Source organism: Rattus norvegicus, chromosome 2 (assembly GCF_036323735.1).
Source record: "Rattus norvegicus strain BN/NHsdMcwi chromosome 2, GRCr8, whole genome shotgun sequence".
Lineage (NCBI taxonomy): Eukaryota > Metazoa > Chordata > Mammalia > Rodentia > Muridae > Rattus > Rattus norvegicus.
This window is the reverse complement of record NC_086020.1, coordinates 209,641,153-209,657,023: the sequence shown is the minus strand read 5'-3', so window position 1 is coordinate 209,657,023 and position 15,871 is coordinate 209,641,153. Positions and strand designations below refer to the sequence as shown.

Sequence of the window (15,871 nt, the reverse complement as noted above, 5' to 3'; positions counted from 1 at the left end):
TCAACACACCACTCTCATCAATGGACAGATCATGGAAACAGAAATTAAACAGTGATGTCGACAGACTAAGAGAAGTCATGAGCCAAATGGACTTAACGGATATTTATAGAACATTCTATCCTAAAGCAAAAGGATATACCTTCTTCTCAGCTCCTCATGGTACTTTCTCCAAAATTGACCATATAATTGGTCAAAAAACGGGCCTCAACAGGTACAGAAAGATAGAAATAATCCCATGCGTGCTATCAGACCACCACGGCCAAAACTGGTCTTCAATAACAATAAGGGAAGAATGCCCACATATACATGGAAATTGAACAATGCTCTACTCAATGATAACCTGGTCAAGGAAGAAATAAAGAAAGAAATTAAAAACTTTTTAGAATTTAATGAAAATGAAGATACAACATACCCAAACTTATGGGACACAATGAAAGCTGTGCTAAGAGGAAAACTCATAGCGCTGAGTGCCTGCAGAAAGAAACAGGAAAGAGCATATGTCAGCAGCTTGACAGCACACCTAAAAGCTCTAGAACAAAAAGAAGCAAATACACCCAGGAGGAGTAGAAGGCAGGAAATAATCAAACTCAGAGCTGAAATCAACCAAGTAGAAACAAAAAGGACCATAGAAAGAATCAACAGAACCAAAAGTTGGTTCTTTGAGAAAATCAACAAGATAGATAAACCCTTAGCCAGACTAACGAGAGGACACAGAGAGTGCGTCCAAATTAACAAAATCAGAAATGAAAAGGGAGACATAACTACAGATTCAGAGGAAATTCAAAAAATCATCAGATCTTACTATAAAAACCTATATTCAACAAAACTTGAAAATCTTCAGGAAATGGACAATTTCCTAGACAGATACCAGGTATCGAAGTTAAATCAGGAACAGATAAACCAGTTAAACAACCCCATAACTCCTAAGGAAATAGAAGCAGTCATTAAAGGTCTCCCAACCAAAAAGAGCCCAGGTCCAGACGGGTTCAGTGCACAATTCTATCAAACCTTCATAGAAGACCTCATACCAATATTATCCAAACTATTCCACAAAATTGAAACAGATGGAGCACTACCGAATTCCTTCTACGAAGCCACAATTACTCTTATACCTAAACCACACAAAGACACAACAAAGAAAGAGAACTTCAGACCAATTTCCCTTATGAATATCGATGCAAAAATACTCAATAAAATTCTGGCAAACCGAATTCAAGAGCACATCAAAACAATCATCCACCATGATCAAGTAGGCTTCATCCCAGGCATGCAGGGATGGTTTAATATACGGAAAACCATCAACGTGATCCATTATATAAACAAACTGAAAGAACAGAACCACATGATCATTTCATTAGATGCTGAGAAAGCATTTGACAAAATTCAACACCCCTTCATGATAAAAGTCCTGGAAAGAATAGGAATTCAAGGCCCATACCTAAACATAGTAAAAGCCATATACAGCAAACCAGTTGCTAACATTAAACTAAATGGAGAGAAAGTTGAAGCAATCCCACTAAAATCAGTGACTAGACAAGGCTGCCCACTCTCTCCCTACTAATTCAATATAGTTCTTGAAGTTCTAGCCAGAGCAATCAGACAACAAAAGGAGATCAAGTGGATACAGATCGGAAAAGAAGAGGTCAAAATATCACTATTTGCAGATGACATGATAGTATATTTAAGTGATCCCAAAAGTTCCACCAGAGAACTACTAAAGCTGATAAACAACTTCAGCAAAGTGGCTGGGTATAAAATTAACTCAAATAAATCAGTTGCCTTCCTCTATACAAAAGAGAAACAAGCCGAGAAAGAAATTAGGGAAACGACACCCTTCATAATAGACCCAAATAATATAAAGTACCTCGGTGTGACTTTAACCAAGCAAGTAAAAGATCTGTACAATAAGAACTTCAAGACACTGAGGAAAGAAATTGAAGAAGACCTCAGAAGATGGAAAGATCTCCCATGCTCATGGATTGGCAGGATTAATTTAGTAAAAATGGCCATTTTACCAAAAGCAATCTACAGATTCAATGCAATCCCCATCAAAATACCAATCCAGTTCTTCAAAGAGTTAGACAGAACAATTTGCAAATTCATCTGGAATAACAAAAAACCCAGGATAGCTAAAGCTATCCTCAACAATGAAAGGACTTCAGGGGGAATCACTATCCCTGAACTCAAGCAGTATTACAGAGCAATAGTGATAAAAACTGCATGGTATTGGTACAGAGACAGACAGATAGACCAATGGAATAGAATTGAAGATCCAGAAATGAACCCACACACCTATGGTCACTTGATTTTTGACAAAGGAGCCAAAACCATCCAATGGAAAAAAGATAGCATTTTCAGCAAATGGTGCTGGTTCAACTGGAGGTCAACATGTAGAAGAATGCAGATCGATCCATGCTTATCACCCTGTACAAAGCTTAAGTCCAAGTGGATCAAGGAACTCCACATCAAACCAGACACACTCAAACTAATAGAAGAAAAACTAGGGAAGCATCTGGAACACATGGGCACTGGAAAAAATTTCCTGCACAAAACACCAATGGCTTATGCTCTAAGATCAAGAATCGACAAATGGGATCTCATAAAACTGCAAAGCTTCTGTAAGGCAAAGGACACTGTGGTTAGGACAAAACGGCAACCAACAGATTGGGAAAAGATCTTTACCAATCCTACAACAGATAGAGGCCTTATATCCAAAATATACAAAGAACTCAAGAAGTTAGACCGCAGGGAAACAAATAACCCTATTAAAAAATGGGGTTCAGAGCTAAACAAAGAATTCACAGCTGAGGAATGCCGAATGGCTGAGAAACACCTAAAGAAATGTTCAACATCTTTAGTCATAAGGGAAATGCAAATCAAAACAACCCTGAGATTTCACCTCACACCAGTGAGAATGGCTAAGATCAAAAACTCAGGTGACAGCAGATGCTGGCGAGGATGTGGAGAAAGAGGAACACTCCTCCATTGTTGGTGGGATTGCAGACTGGTACAACCATTCTGGAAATCAGTCTGGAGGTTCCTCAGAAAATTGGACATTGATCCAGCTATACCTCTCTTGGGCATATACCCAAAGATGCCTCAACATATAAAAGAGACACGTGCTCCACTATGTTCATCGCAGCCTTATTTATAATAGCCAGAAAATGGAAAAAACCCAGATGCCCTTCAACAGAGGAATGGATACAGAAAATGTGGTACATCTACACAATGGAATATTACTCAGCTATCAAAAACAACGACTTTATGAAATTCGTAGGCAAATGGTTGGAACTGGAAAATATCATCCTGAGTGAGCTAACCCAATCACAGAAAGACATACATGGTATGCACTCATTGATAAGTGGCTATTAGCCCAAATGCTTGAATTACCCTAGATCCCTAGAACAAACGAAACTCAAGACGGATGATCAAAATGTGAATGCTTCACTCCTTCTTTAAATGAGGAAAAAGAATACCCTTGGCTGGGAAGGGAGAGGCAAAGATTAAAACAGAGACTGAAGGAACACCCATTCAGAGCCTGCCCCACAGGTGGCCCATACATATACAGCCACCCAGTTGGACAAGATGGATGAAGCAAAGAAGTGCAGACCGACAGGAGCCCGATGTAGATCGCTCCTGAGAGACACAGCCAGAATACAGCAAATACAGAGACGAATGCCAGCAGCAAACCACTGAACTGAGAATAGGTCCCCCGTTGAAGGAATCAGAGAAAGAACTGGAAGAGCTTGAAGGGGCTCGAGACCCCAAAAGTACAACAATGTCAAGCAACCAGAGCTTCCAGGGACTAAGCCACTACCTAAATACTATACATGGACTGACCCTGGACTCTGACCCCATAGGTAGCAATGAATATCCTAGTAAGAGCACTAGTGGAAGGGGAAGCCCTGGGTCCTGCTAAGACTGAACCCCCAGTGAACTAGACTGTTGGGGGAAGGGCGTCAATGGGGGGAGGGTTGGGAGGGGGACACCCATAAGGAAGGGGAGGGGGGAGGGGGATGTTTGCCCGGAAACCGGGAAAGGGAATAACACTCGAAATGTATATAAGAAATACTCAAGTTAATAAAAAAAATAATAATAAAAAAAATAAAAAAAAGAAAAAAAAGAAATAAGATATGGCAGCACAAAGACAAGCAAATGAGGCCGGATGTGGTGGAGTACTCTAGAGGCTGAAGAAGAAGGCGTTAATATTGACGGCCAAGGACTAGGAAGATAGCCCTATCCATAAAGGGTTTTCCTTGTAAGCACGAGAACATGAGATCTATCCATGGAAGGTGAGAAGCATGTGTAATAGCCATTGGTGGTAGATGGATGCAAGAAAACAGTTTCTGGACAGAGCATGGCAACTACATGAAGGATAAGACCTGTGCGAGCCTAACCTGGACCAAATATCAGCACGGAAAGGGGAGCTGAACACGAGGAGTCACTCCTGCCTTAAATCCAATATTTAGCTGCTGAGAGAGGAAGGATCAGCTTTCATTAGAAGCATAACCTTTGATAAGTCAACTGTGCTGTATCAGAAGACCACACATCCAAGACAATTAAGGAAATACGAATTGACTTTGATAGAAAACAACAACAATGATAACAACAACAACAACACCCCCAAATACAGCAGAAAATTGGGAGGGAAATAGGAATCTGGAAGAGTTTTAAGGGTAAAAAGAATATGATCAAAATGTGTTCTATGAAAAAATACTAACTCAAAGAATTATTTAAAAACTAAAGTGAATCTTAAAACAACAGCAACAAACAGAACCAAAAATAAATAATAACTCTTGGCAGTACATGCCTATAATTCCAGCACTGGGGTGGTAGAGACAGGTGACCTCTAGGGCTCACTGTCAAACCAAACTTGCCTACTTGGTGAGTTCCTGGCGAGGAATACATCCCATCTTACAAAAGAAAATGTGCTGGATGGCATCTGAGGAACCACAACCAAAGCCACAGTGACACAAGCATACATAAGAAAGTTTGGTGTGACCATGGATTGCATAGTAAGGAGTTGTCTCAAATAGATGGACAGAAGATGAATTATATGTAATTATTATAAAAATCCTAAAAGCTTCTTTTCAGCCATTCTTTGTTTTCTTAGGCTCCATCCCTCTTCTCAGCTGTTGAATGGAGTAAAAAAATCAATTACAACGCATTATTATTGCCTAAGTAAGACTCCACCTACTACACTTGTGAGTTCTGTCCAGGATGCTTGGGAGCTGGCCTGTATGCACAGATTTCCCTTCACAGTACTATGGCAACTTCCTTCTAGCTTGTTTTATCATAACTTCATAACCTGAGGTTGAGTAAATAATTATATCTCACACAGCAGGAAGTTTCTATGAAAATAGATACACACACACACACACACACACACACACACACACACAAGACTGTGTGCATACATGAATCACCAACTAAAGGTTACCCCTGACTTCTAACTCCTGTTTTCAAAAAACAATATAGTTTAAAATGCAATCAGATAGAAGACAGAACTGGTATCTAGCAGCAGCATCTATGTTGTTTAAGGTAAAAGTTATCTCCATTATATAAAAATAGTATTTTCAATACATTTATCACCTGGTTGGTTAAAATAGAATAAAAAGAGCAAACAAACAAAAGCCCCAGCTTAGTATGCTTTGACTTAGCATTCTTTTGACTCAACAGGAATTTGTAGACAAATTTCCAGTCATCCCTGTGCACTTCCTGCCCTTATATAACCATTGCATCTGTTTCAGCTGGCTGACGTTTTCCCTTTGCCTGACCAAAACAATGTATCTTGCCAGCCCATGTTTTTGTATGTGATAGTCCTTGTAACAGGGAAATGTCTGTTCATTTGTAGAAGCCACTCTAGACTTGATTATATTTGGAGCATATGTCTCTGGTAATTTCTATCAATAGGTTGCTAGATTCCCCTTTAGTCATGCCTGAAAAGTCCTAGTGAATGGATGGATGGGCTTCCGGTAGTCCTTCAAAAATTGTATATTGCAAGATTAATAGTAGACTGTATGGTAAAAACCATAAAATAATAAAGTTCTAATGTAAGTGAAAAAATATACCTTTGTTTATAAAGATAAGATGATGTGAGTAGGCTGCTGAAACTCTCTAAAGGCGTACTTTTCAAACAGCTTTTGAAAATGACTCTGAAATGACTACTTAATCAAACAGGGTGGTGTTAAACACGTTGTGTAAGCTTCTCGTGGCTTCCCTCCCTTCCACCTGGAAACTTTTATACATCATTCAGGCTCAACTTTTAACACACTTCCTCTGAAAACTTTTCTTGTGCCCTCACCGTCTGCTCTGTGCTTCCTTGGGACTCTCCACTTCCAAATCCATCGATTCTAAGTGGGCGGTCTCTCATCTTAAACTGCATTCCTCAAAGTACAGTGTGCACATGCCTTTCCCACTTTCTCCCCAGAATCACCTAGCCCAAAGTCTGAGATAGCAGGCTGTCAGAACGTACGAAGCAGACCATCACCTGGCACAACAGAACCAAAGGTCACCATCACTGAGATCCCTTTCAGTCCTCTTGAAAATACAAATGGGAAAACATCAAGACAAGTGATTCTAAGATGATATATCCAGTATCTCGGCTGTTCTGACAAATTTGCTTCTCACATCTATTGCCAGTTCTCTTACCTATATTAGTCACTGAGAAGTCAGCTTCTCTAAGGTTTTGCAATAGCTAAAAACACTTTCCTACCCACCAAGAAAACCCAGAGATATGTGTCCTTTTTTGGAAGTTTTATAAGATAAATACAATATAGCGAATTTGACTAAAGATGATAGCTTCTCAACTTGTTTCTTCATCCCTCGTCATTCTTCAGCCTCTCATAAGGGAGAAGATACTTGAGCAAAATGGAAGTCAAAAGGACTTGAAAGACAAATAAACTTCCTATCAGTGCTGCCATCAATTTCTGGCATTTGGAACACCAAATATAATAATAAAAACACCAACGGACAGCAAATATGGTGGTATGAAAAATTGTAGCATTCCACTTCAGTTGGTGAATTATTCAATAAATTCTGTTTTAATATGCTGTAAAATAGGACAAACACTAATTTCAAATCATTTAAAATATGAATAACTAAAACTATGGTTGTTGGGTTTCTGACCCATCTTGAGCTCACATGAAAATAACACTCTAGAATTCCTCCCAACTAAAAACAGAGAGAGAGAGAGAGAGAGAGAGAGAGAGAGAGAGAGAGAGAGAGAGAGAGACAGAGAGACAGAGAGACAGAGAGACAGAGAGACAGAGAGACAGAGAGAGAGAAAGAGATTTTTAAAAAACCAACCAACTACAGAGTCTACTCTTTGCTAAGATCTCAGGCCCATCATTTCTTGCCCGTCAATTTCTCGTTCTGACTGTCAGAATAAATACAGTTAAGCCATGACCTGCACCTTTTCTGATTGAGGAAGAGTGAGAATCGACACCACACTTGAAGCTGGTATCCACAGAAAGCTTGACTTTCCTCACAAGGCTTCAAAGACCTTTCTGAGGGCCTTCTAATAGATCGATGAGTGATTTAAAAACCTTCCTTCTCCCTCCCCCACAAAACACTCCAATATGCAACTAATTGCAATTAATGCCATCAAGGGAGTTGGTTTCTAAGGGCTGCATTAAAGATTCAGAAAGATCTGGGCATTGTGCTTGTTATCTCTAGTTCCTGCTGAGATGAGCAGAGACCGTAGACCTTGATGCTCTGTATAAACTCCTTCCCTCGGAGGTCAGCTTTTCTGGTTGCATCCCTCTGTGCAGGGGATCCAAGCCCCTGCTCCCTGAGCTGTGCTAACTAGATACGACTCTCGCCACATTTTGTGCTACCTTCCTTTCCAAGTTTGCATCTTTAAACTAACATCACCTCATACTTTTCAGGAGTTTGATACCCTCGGAAGTGCTTCTCTGTTCCATCTCAAAAACAAGCATTCCCCATAGATTATGTAAACTAATACAATCGTTTTCAGTTGGAAAAAACCAAAGTGACTTAAAATGCTTTGTTCTTCAAATACCTAAGTTTTGAAAATACAAAATGGATATTTGTGCATCTAAGAATTTACATAAAGAAAATTTGTTCCAGTACTCAGAGGCAACTTCCTATTTGAAAATAAAATGTCTTAAAATGTTATAGACCACTAAAATCATGCAATCAATTTTTCCATGATAAAACCAACAAAATATATTAAATATTTCTCATTTTAAAAATCATAAATCTAAAAGCATCTGCTTTATGGAAGGTTGACAGAGGCTCTAAGATACTGATGACACTGATATTTAAATGCTTTTGTGTCTGGGCAAAGTTTATTATAAAGGTGTAATAAAACCTGATTTAATCATTAAAGTATTATTTTTTGTACAGTAAAAATCATATCTAATTTTATGAGATACTATAACTCTGTATATAGATGTTTCAGAGATATTATTTCATTTATTTTATAAAGTGATAATAGGCTGTAGATACCAATTCATCTTCCTTACACAAAGGTCCAGGAAGTTCAAAGAATCTTTTTAAGAGGAAGCAAGAAGAGATGGAGTCAGTTTCCATGAGCAGTCTGGGTCTGGAGCGCATGTTTGAGCTAACACACTACACAGGGTCTAACTACTCTAATAATCATTGAATTATAATGAGTGCAATAATTTATGCCAACATGAAAAGATAACTTATTGTCAGAGAATAAAAGTATTGCTTACCTTTTCTCAGGAAAATAAGACAAATTAACTTGATTCTCAAAAAAAGGGTTTTAATAAAATATATCCCTGGTGGTTGGTTCAAGACAGATGCACAGGTATATTTGTGCGTATATGTAGGATACTAGTACATCTATAATTGTAATTTCAAGAAACAAAATAGCTCCTTGGAATTGTCATCGGAATTAGTATTACTATTGTATGAACAGGAAGAGCAGTGTATACATATCTCTTACGAGTGGACATTTATGATGAATGAGGGTATGGGTGTTGACAGCTGGCAACAGAGGAAAAGGTACAGAGGTCATGGCCCATGCCACAGTGATCTCCTTGTAAAGTATATCCAGAGAACTATAGAAATGTGTCTTCCTGCTTTCTGAAAATGTGAGGATAAGGCTGACTTTAGTGCCACAGTGGAAAAATGAAATATGACCTTGGTAAAGGGTTCTGTCTATAGATTAAAATCCACGGAAAACTTGAACACCTCACAATTGCCAGGTTGGTTGATGGGGGTGTGTCTGAAATATAAATACAAATGTACTTAAATTTGACACGTTGTAATTCTAACTTTTGTGTGCGTGAGTGCGTGCGTGTGTGTGCACGTGTGCGTGCGTGTGTGTGCACGTGTGCGTGCGTGTGTGTGTCTCTCTGTGTGTGTGTGTGTGTGTGTGTGTGCACGTCTGTGTGTGTGTGCATGCGTGTGTGTGTGTGTGCGTGTGTGTGTGTGCACGTGTGCGTGCGTGTGTGTGTCTCTCTGTGTGTGTGTGTGTGTGCGTGTGTGTGTGTGTCTCTCTGTGTGTGTGTGTGTGTGCACGTGTGCGTGTGTGCGTGAGTGCGTGTGTGTGTGTGCACGGGTGCGTGCGTGTGTGTGCACGTGTGCGTGCGTGTGTGTGTCTCTGTGTGTGTGTGTGTGTGTGCACGTGTGCGTGCGTGTGTCTCTCTCTGTGTGTGTGTGTGTGTGTGCGTGCGTGTGCGTGTGTGTGTGTGTGCACGTGTGCGTGCGTGTGTCTCTCTCTGTGTGTGTGTGTGTGTGTGCGTGCGTGTGTCTCTCTCTGTGTGTGTGTGTGTGTGTGCACGTGTGCGTGCGTGTGTGTGTGTCTCTCTGTGTGTGTGTGTGTGTGTGCGTGCGTGTGTGTGTGTGTGTATGTGTGTGTGTGCGTGTGTGTGTGTGCACGTGTGCGTGCGTGTGTGTGTCTCTCTGTGTGTGTGTGTGTGTGTGCGTGTGTGTGTGTGTCTCTCTGTGTGTGTGTGCACGTGTGCGTGCGTGTGTGTGTGTGTGTGTGTGTGTGCACATTCATCTACTGTAAACAAATAAGTTCGTTTCAGATGTAGCCATTAGGATCGTCATAGCAATGCACATCTATCTAGGGTTCTCTGACACAGACCTTTGCTGGCACATACCCTAGAATGGGCTAGTTGGATGCTGTGGTAGTTTTAGTTTCTCAGAAACTTCCATGTTGGTTTCCATAGTGACTCTACCAGTTTACATTTGCAGGAGCAGTCTAGAGGGTTCTTCTTTCCTTATATTCTAGCCAGCATCTGCTGTTTTATGTTTTCTTGATGGTAGCTATGTTGACTTGGTTGTGAAAGAATTTCAATACAGTTACAATTTGCATTTCTTTAATGGCTAAGCATATTGAAGAGTTGTTCTTAATTGTTCACTAATATTTTTCCTTTAGAGAGTGCTGTCTATTCAATTAACTTGCAATCCCTGGGCCTTGGAAAGTGCAGTAAGATAACAACAAGAAGGAGGAGGAAGCCAGTGACAGGCTTACAAATAACCAAGAGAAAAACACGGGGGCTGGGGACTCAGAATGACATAAACGGTAACAGTCTGTTTATAGTTTTGTTTGCAAAGCACTTTCTTATTATTTCATGATCTTTCTGACAGTCCTCCTGCAAGGTAGGTAGAGAAGGTTTTATTACACTTGGTATTGTTGTTGTTTTGATAGATGAAGAGATGAACCTTAGGAAGGTTAAGTGACTTGGAGAAGAGCATTTCAAACAGAAATATTTAACATTGTCAAATGGAGAGAGCTAAACAAGGTGTGAACGAGTGTTCCTGTGTTTGCATGCTACTTACTGAGTCTATGCAAAATAAATGCCGAAAGAAGAAGGAAGGAAGAGTGACAGGATAACCTAACATTTGGAGGAACAGTTACCGATGAATGCATTAAAATGTGTATCACATACATGATAATCCTATGAGAGTCATACTCCAAATTGGAATGGAACAAGCTTTGAGGTAGAAAAAGGGAATCATTTTCTTCTCCAAACGCACACCTTTCTTTTAGTAAATTGATTTCAGTATATTAAGAATATGTATGTGGGAAAGTTTTCTGACCTTAACTTTATTATTATAAGAGTTCTAATACTCTTCCTGATCAAATCCTAATAAAATCCATTTTTCTTATCAAGCTGAAAGTGTTTTTCATGACTGTTAAATGGTATTGAAAACAGTGAATATTAAAGAGACAAACACTCTGACTAGCTTAGCCAGCCATGGCTTTACATGGCTTGGAGCATGGATATACTCCTAACAATGCAGTTGGCAACTTAGAATTCTCAGATGCTTAAACTATGTGCACACAAGCATCTAGCAACCAGCATTGAGCTTAACTGTCTATCCAACTTTAAACAATAGACTGATGGTCTACTGTTTGGAAATCCTATGGTGATGCTTCATTTCCATTCAAGCATGTTCTAGAACCTATCCAGGAACTAAAACTGACAATTATGGCCAGGACTGGGTTTGGGTGCATATGTAGTAGGGTAAATATCCTCAGTGTGAACTTTTAGGAGATGCCTCTGTTTATTACCTTATGCATATTCAATGTATATATTATTAGAATCAAATGAATTATAGTAAAGAATATCTCAGTAGAGAATAAAACTTACAGAATCTTAGCCAATCAATCAAAACAGAAAACAAGCTATGCTATGCCCCTAAGGACCCACTTTTCCTCCCCTTCTTATATCTTATAAATGGAAGCACAAACAACTATCAGAACCCTTAAGAACTTTCATATATATATGAATATATATATATTTATTTCAATTCTGTAAATAAGATACAAATAATCTGGAAACTTCTACTCTTACACTGCCCACTCATACCAGGAATGAGGACAGGATGTTGTTGAACAGCAAAGTTATTCTAGATGCGACTCACTTGGAAACTAACACTTTGTCCATGTAAAGACTGAGACACCTTAGAACAATACAGGATAGATCATATCCTATATGATTTATAAACATTATATTCTGTGTCATATCAGGATAAGGAAAATACACCCCAGTAAAGCAGCATGCTTTCCTTAGCTTCTCTAATGGCCATGGGGGAAAGAAAAATCCATGTGAAATATTGCAAGAAACAGACAAAGGGAACAAAATGCACAGGTTCTGACAAACGCTCGAAATTCTAAAATTAAACATGTCAAATTATTCTTCTACTTCATAAACTCAAAATGAGGTACATAAATTGGATCTCTGAGTCTTAAGGTGCATGTACATAAATGCAGGCATACTTATTAAAAAAAACTTGGTCTAGCAGTGCTCGCCTGAAATCTTGGCATTCATGAGTGTGAGCCTGAAGGACTCCAAGTTAAACACACCATCACTAACAGCAACAGTAACATCACCATCATCACCATCACCACCACCATCATCACCACCATCACCATCATCATCACCACCATCATCATCATCACCACCATCATCATCACCACCACCACCATGATCACCATCATCACCATCACCACTATCATCATCATCACCATCACCATCATCACCACCATCATCATCACCACTATCACCATCACCATCACCATCACCACTATCATCATCATCACCATCATCACCACCATCATCATCACCACCATCACCATCATCATCACCATCATCACCACCATCAACATCACCACGATCACCACCATCATCACCATCATCATCACCATCACCATCATCATTATCAGCAGCAGCAGCAACAACAAGAACAACAACAAACAAACCCACTAAGAAAATAATACACACATGTACACACACACACACACACACACACAACTATACCTTAAAAAATCCAAATTTAAAAATATCTATTTGCTGTGATGTAAGTCACAACATATTCTATCTTGAATAGAAAATAATACTCTTAAAAATATTAGGCTGCCAGTTGTCAACTATAAATTACTTGAACATTGCAAGCTGGTACAACTATTCTGGACATTCATCTGGAGATTCCTCAGAAAATTGGACATAGTGCCACCTGAGGACCCAGCTACACCACTCCTGGGCATATACCCAAAAGATGCTCCAACATACAAGGACACATGCTCTACTATGTTCATAGAGCCTTATTTATAATAGCCAGAAGCTGGAAAGAACCCAGATGCCCTTCAACAGAGGAATGGATACAAAAAATGTGGTACATTTACACAATGGAGTACTACTCAGTTATCAAAAACAATGACTTCATGAAATTTTTTGGCAAATGGATGGAACTGGAAAATATCATCCAGAGTGAGACAACCCAGTCACAAAAGAACACACTTAGTATGCACTCACTGATAAGGCGATATTAGCCTAAAAGTTCGGAATGTCAAATATACAATTTACAGGCCATATGAAGCTCAAGAAGAAGGAAGACCAAAATGTGGATGCTTCATTCTTTCTTAGAAGGGGGAACAAAATACTCATGTGAGAAAATATAGGGACAAAGAGTGGACCAGAGACTAAAGAAAAGGCCATCTAGAGACTGCCCCACCTGGGGATCCATCCCATATGCAGTCACCAAACCCAGTCACTACTGCTGATGCCAAGAAGTGCTTGGTGACAGGAGCCTGATATATCTGTCCCCTGAAAGGCTCTGTCAGAGCCTTATGATACAGATGATGGTTACAGCTAACCATCAGACTGAGCATGGAGACCCCAGTGGAGGAGTTAAGAGAAAGGACTGAAGGAGTTGAAGGGGTTTGCAACCCCAAAGTAGGAACAACAATATCAACCAACCAGACCGCCCGAGCTTCCAGGAACTAAGTCACCAACAAAAAAGTATGCATGGAGGGGGGGGGAGACGTGGCTCCAGCTACATTTGTAGCAGAGGATGGCATTGTCTGGCATCAATAGAAGTCCTTGGTTCTATGAAGGCTTGTTTCCAAAGTGTAGGGTAAAGCCAGGGTGTTAAGGTGAGAGTGTGTGGGTAAGAGTGGGAGCATCTTCATGGAAGCAGAGGGAAGGAGGAGGGTGGATTGGAAAGGGGGAAGAGGAAAACATTTGAAATATAAATAAACTATCCAAATAAAAAAGGAAAAATTCAAATAAAAATTATTTGAACATGAATAAATTATTCCGATACATGAATTTTAAGAGGAATTGCTATGTAAACATCATTGGCATCTTACTGTTTTGCAGAGGACAGCATATACTAGATAAGTGAGCATAATCTACACATTTTTCCTGGTTCCTTTATAAACTCACTTAGTGAATATACAAAGCCAACTGTCAACAGTGTCTACACTTGTACATACACACATCTGGATGGAAAGTGACAAATTTAGACTATCATGCAGCCATTTGAAAACATTTATCTTGATGACATTAAACATCTGGATGTTCCTAAATACCAAGATGTTGCATGTCCTGCAGAAAAAATGCCTTGAAGACTGCTGAATTTTTACCTATCTTCTGTTGCTTAGAAATGTGCATTTGCATGGCCGCCTCTTCTCTTCTTTCAGACACATGTATAATTTTCACTGGGATACAGTAGGCATCATAGGCAGTAGTGTCAGGTTTGGATTTTGTGTTATTATTGTTCATAGTGGATGTCTGAACAGCAGAAAGCCCTTTCATTTCCCTTTCAGAAAATAAAAGTGATAATTGTCGTCTCAACGGTGTGAATTGAAAGGTAAAGATTTGCAAAATGAAGGTGCCTTGGTATTTTAGCTTTCATTTCCAATGATACTGGAGTGGGAGGACTGTAACCCAAGGCAGTCTTTCAGTTGACGACTAGGAGGTTGAAGTGTTATATAGAACATTACCTCTCCCATGGTATATCTAGGCATTTGATTCCTTAGCATATGCACTTAGGCCAGTCAGGTGAAATGACAGGAGTTTGAACTTCTAAGGGATAATGTTGATGTCCCATGTTCAGGGAGATGGTTGGTCATGCGGTGTGTAATAAATACAGACTCTAAGTTTCTGCTTTTCAATGAATCTTAATTGTTCTGCATCATTTAAGATCGACTGTTCTGATTTTCAGCCATATCTTTTTATTCTAATCTAAATGAAGAAAGGCCCTTCTTTTATAGCAAACAAGGCAAATATTATAACATAGAACATGCATTTTGGATGTTAGCTTAAAATAAAAAAATCACATTCTTTCCAATTCTTACCATATTAAATTAACTCCATACATTTGGTAGATTTATAAGCCGTTTGCAGTACACGCAAGCAAAGAGACATTAACATTGAGATGGAAAAATGGATGAAAGCTAGGGTATTAGAGTCATAAAACAACACCCATCATGTCACACATGCTCCCCACGCGTGTGTCTTACCTTTGGGATCATCCAAGACAGATCCAAAGGCGCTAATAACCACATCAGCCTTCAAACGCACTATCTGCTCTTCATCTTCGACCCAGTTTCCGGTTTCATCCTGCTCAGTTCGAACAAACTGCATTCCTACAATCTTTCCATCTTTGACTATAACCTTCCGTGGGGAAAGGAAAGGCAAAAATTCACATTTCTCTTCCTTAGCAAGCTCCATCTGAAATAAAAGAAATAAATAAAACTTGAGAAATGTTGACTATCCCACGTAGTAGTTGATTTTCAACTTGATTTTACATGGTAAGTGGTTACACTGTTTTAAAATTATGTGAAGTACTTGGGTTTTGGTTTTCCACCATAGATGAATTTCAGGCACTATCTGCTTGTTGGGGTGGGGGTAGGGGGTGGGGAGTTGTATCGATTTTGAAATACAACGAAGAAACTAGAAGTTCCCGCTGTGGAAACTGCTCTGTGGTAGGGTCCTTAGACAGCAGGTATGAGGCCCTGGGTTCAGTTTCCAGCATGACAAATAAAGCAAAGGCTTTTCTCAAATCGTATTTATTAAATGGTCTATAGTTGGTGACATGCTCACGTGTGGTAATCCGTGTTCCTCACACCCTTCCTTTT

At 39.5% G+C, this 15,871-nt stretch overlaps 1 protein-coding gene across 3 annotated transcripts in view; it reads right to left on the bottom strand.

Moving 5' to 3' along the window:
• Dpyd (dihydropyrimidine dehydrogenase) overlaps nt 1–15,871 on the bottom strand; it is an 865,876-nt gene that overhangs the window by 502,754 nt on the left and 347,251 nt on the right. For all 3 annotated transcript variants that reach the window (XM_039103213.2, XM_039103214.2, NM_031027.2), the window contains exon 11: nt 15,254–15,464. In XM_039103213.2, coding sequence (XP_038959141.1) covers nt 15,254–15,464 — 211 coding nt within the window. The remainder of the gene's footprint in view (nt 1–15,253; nt 15,465–15,871) is intronic.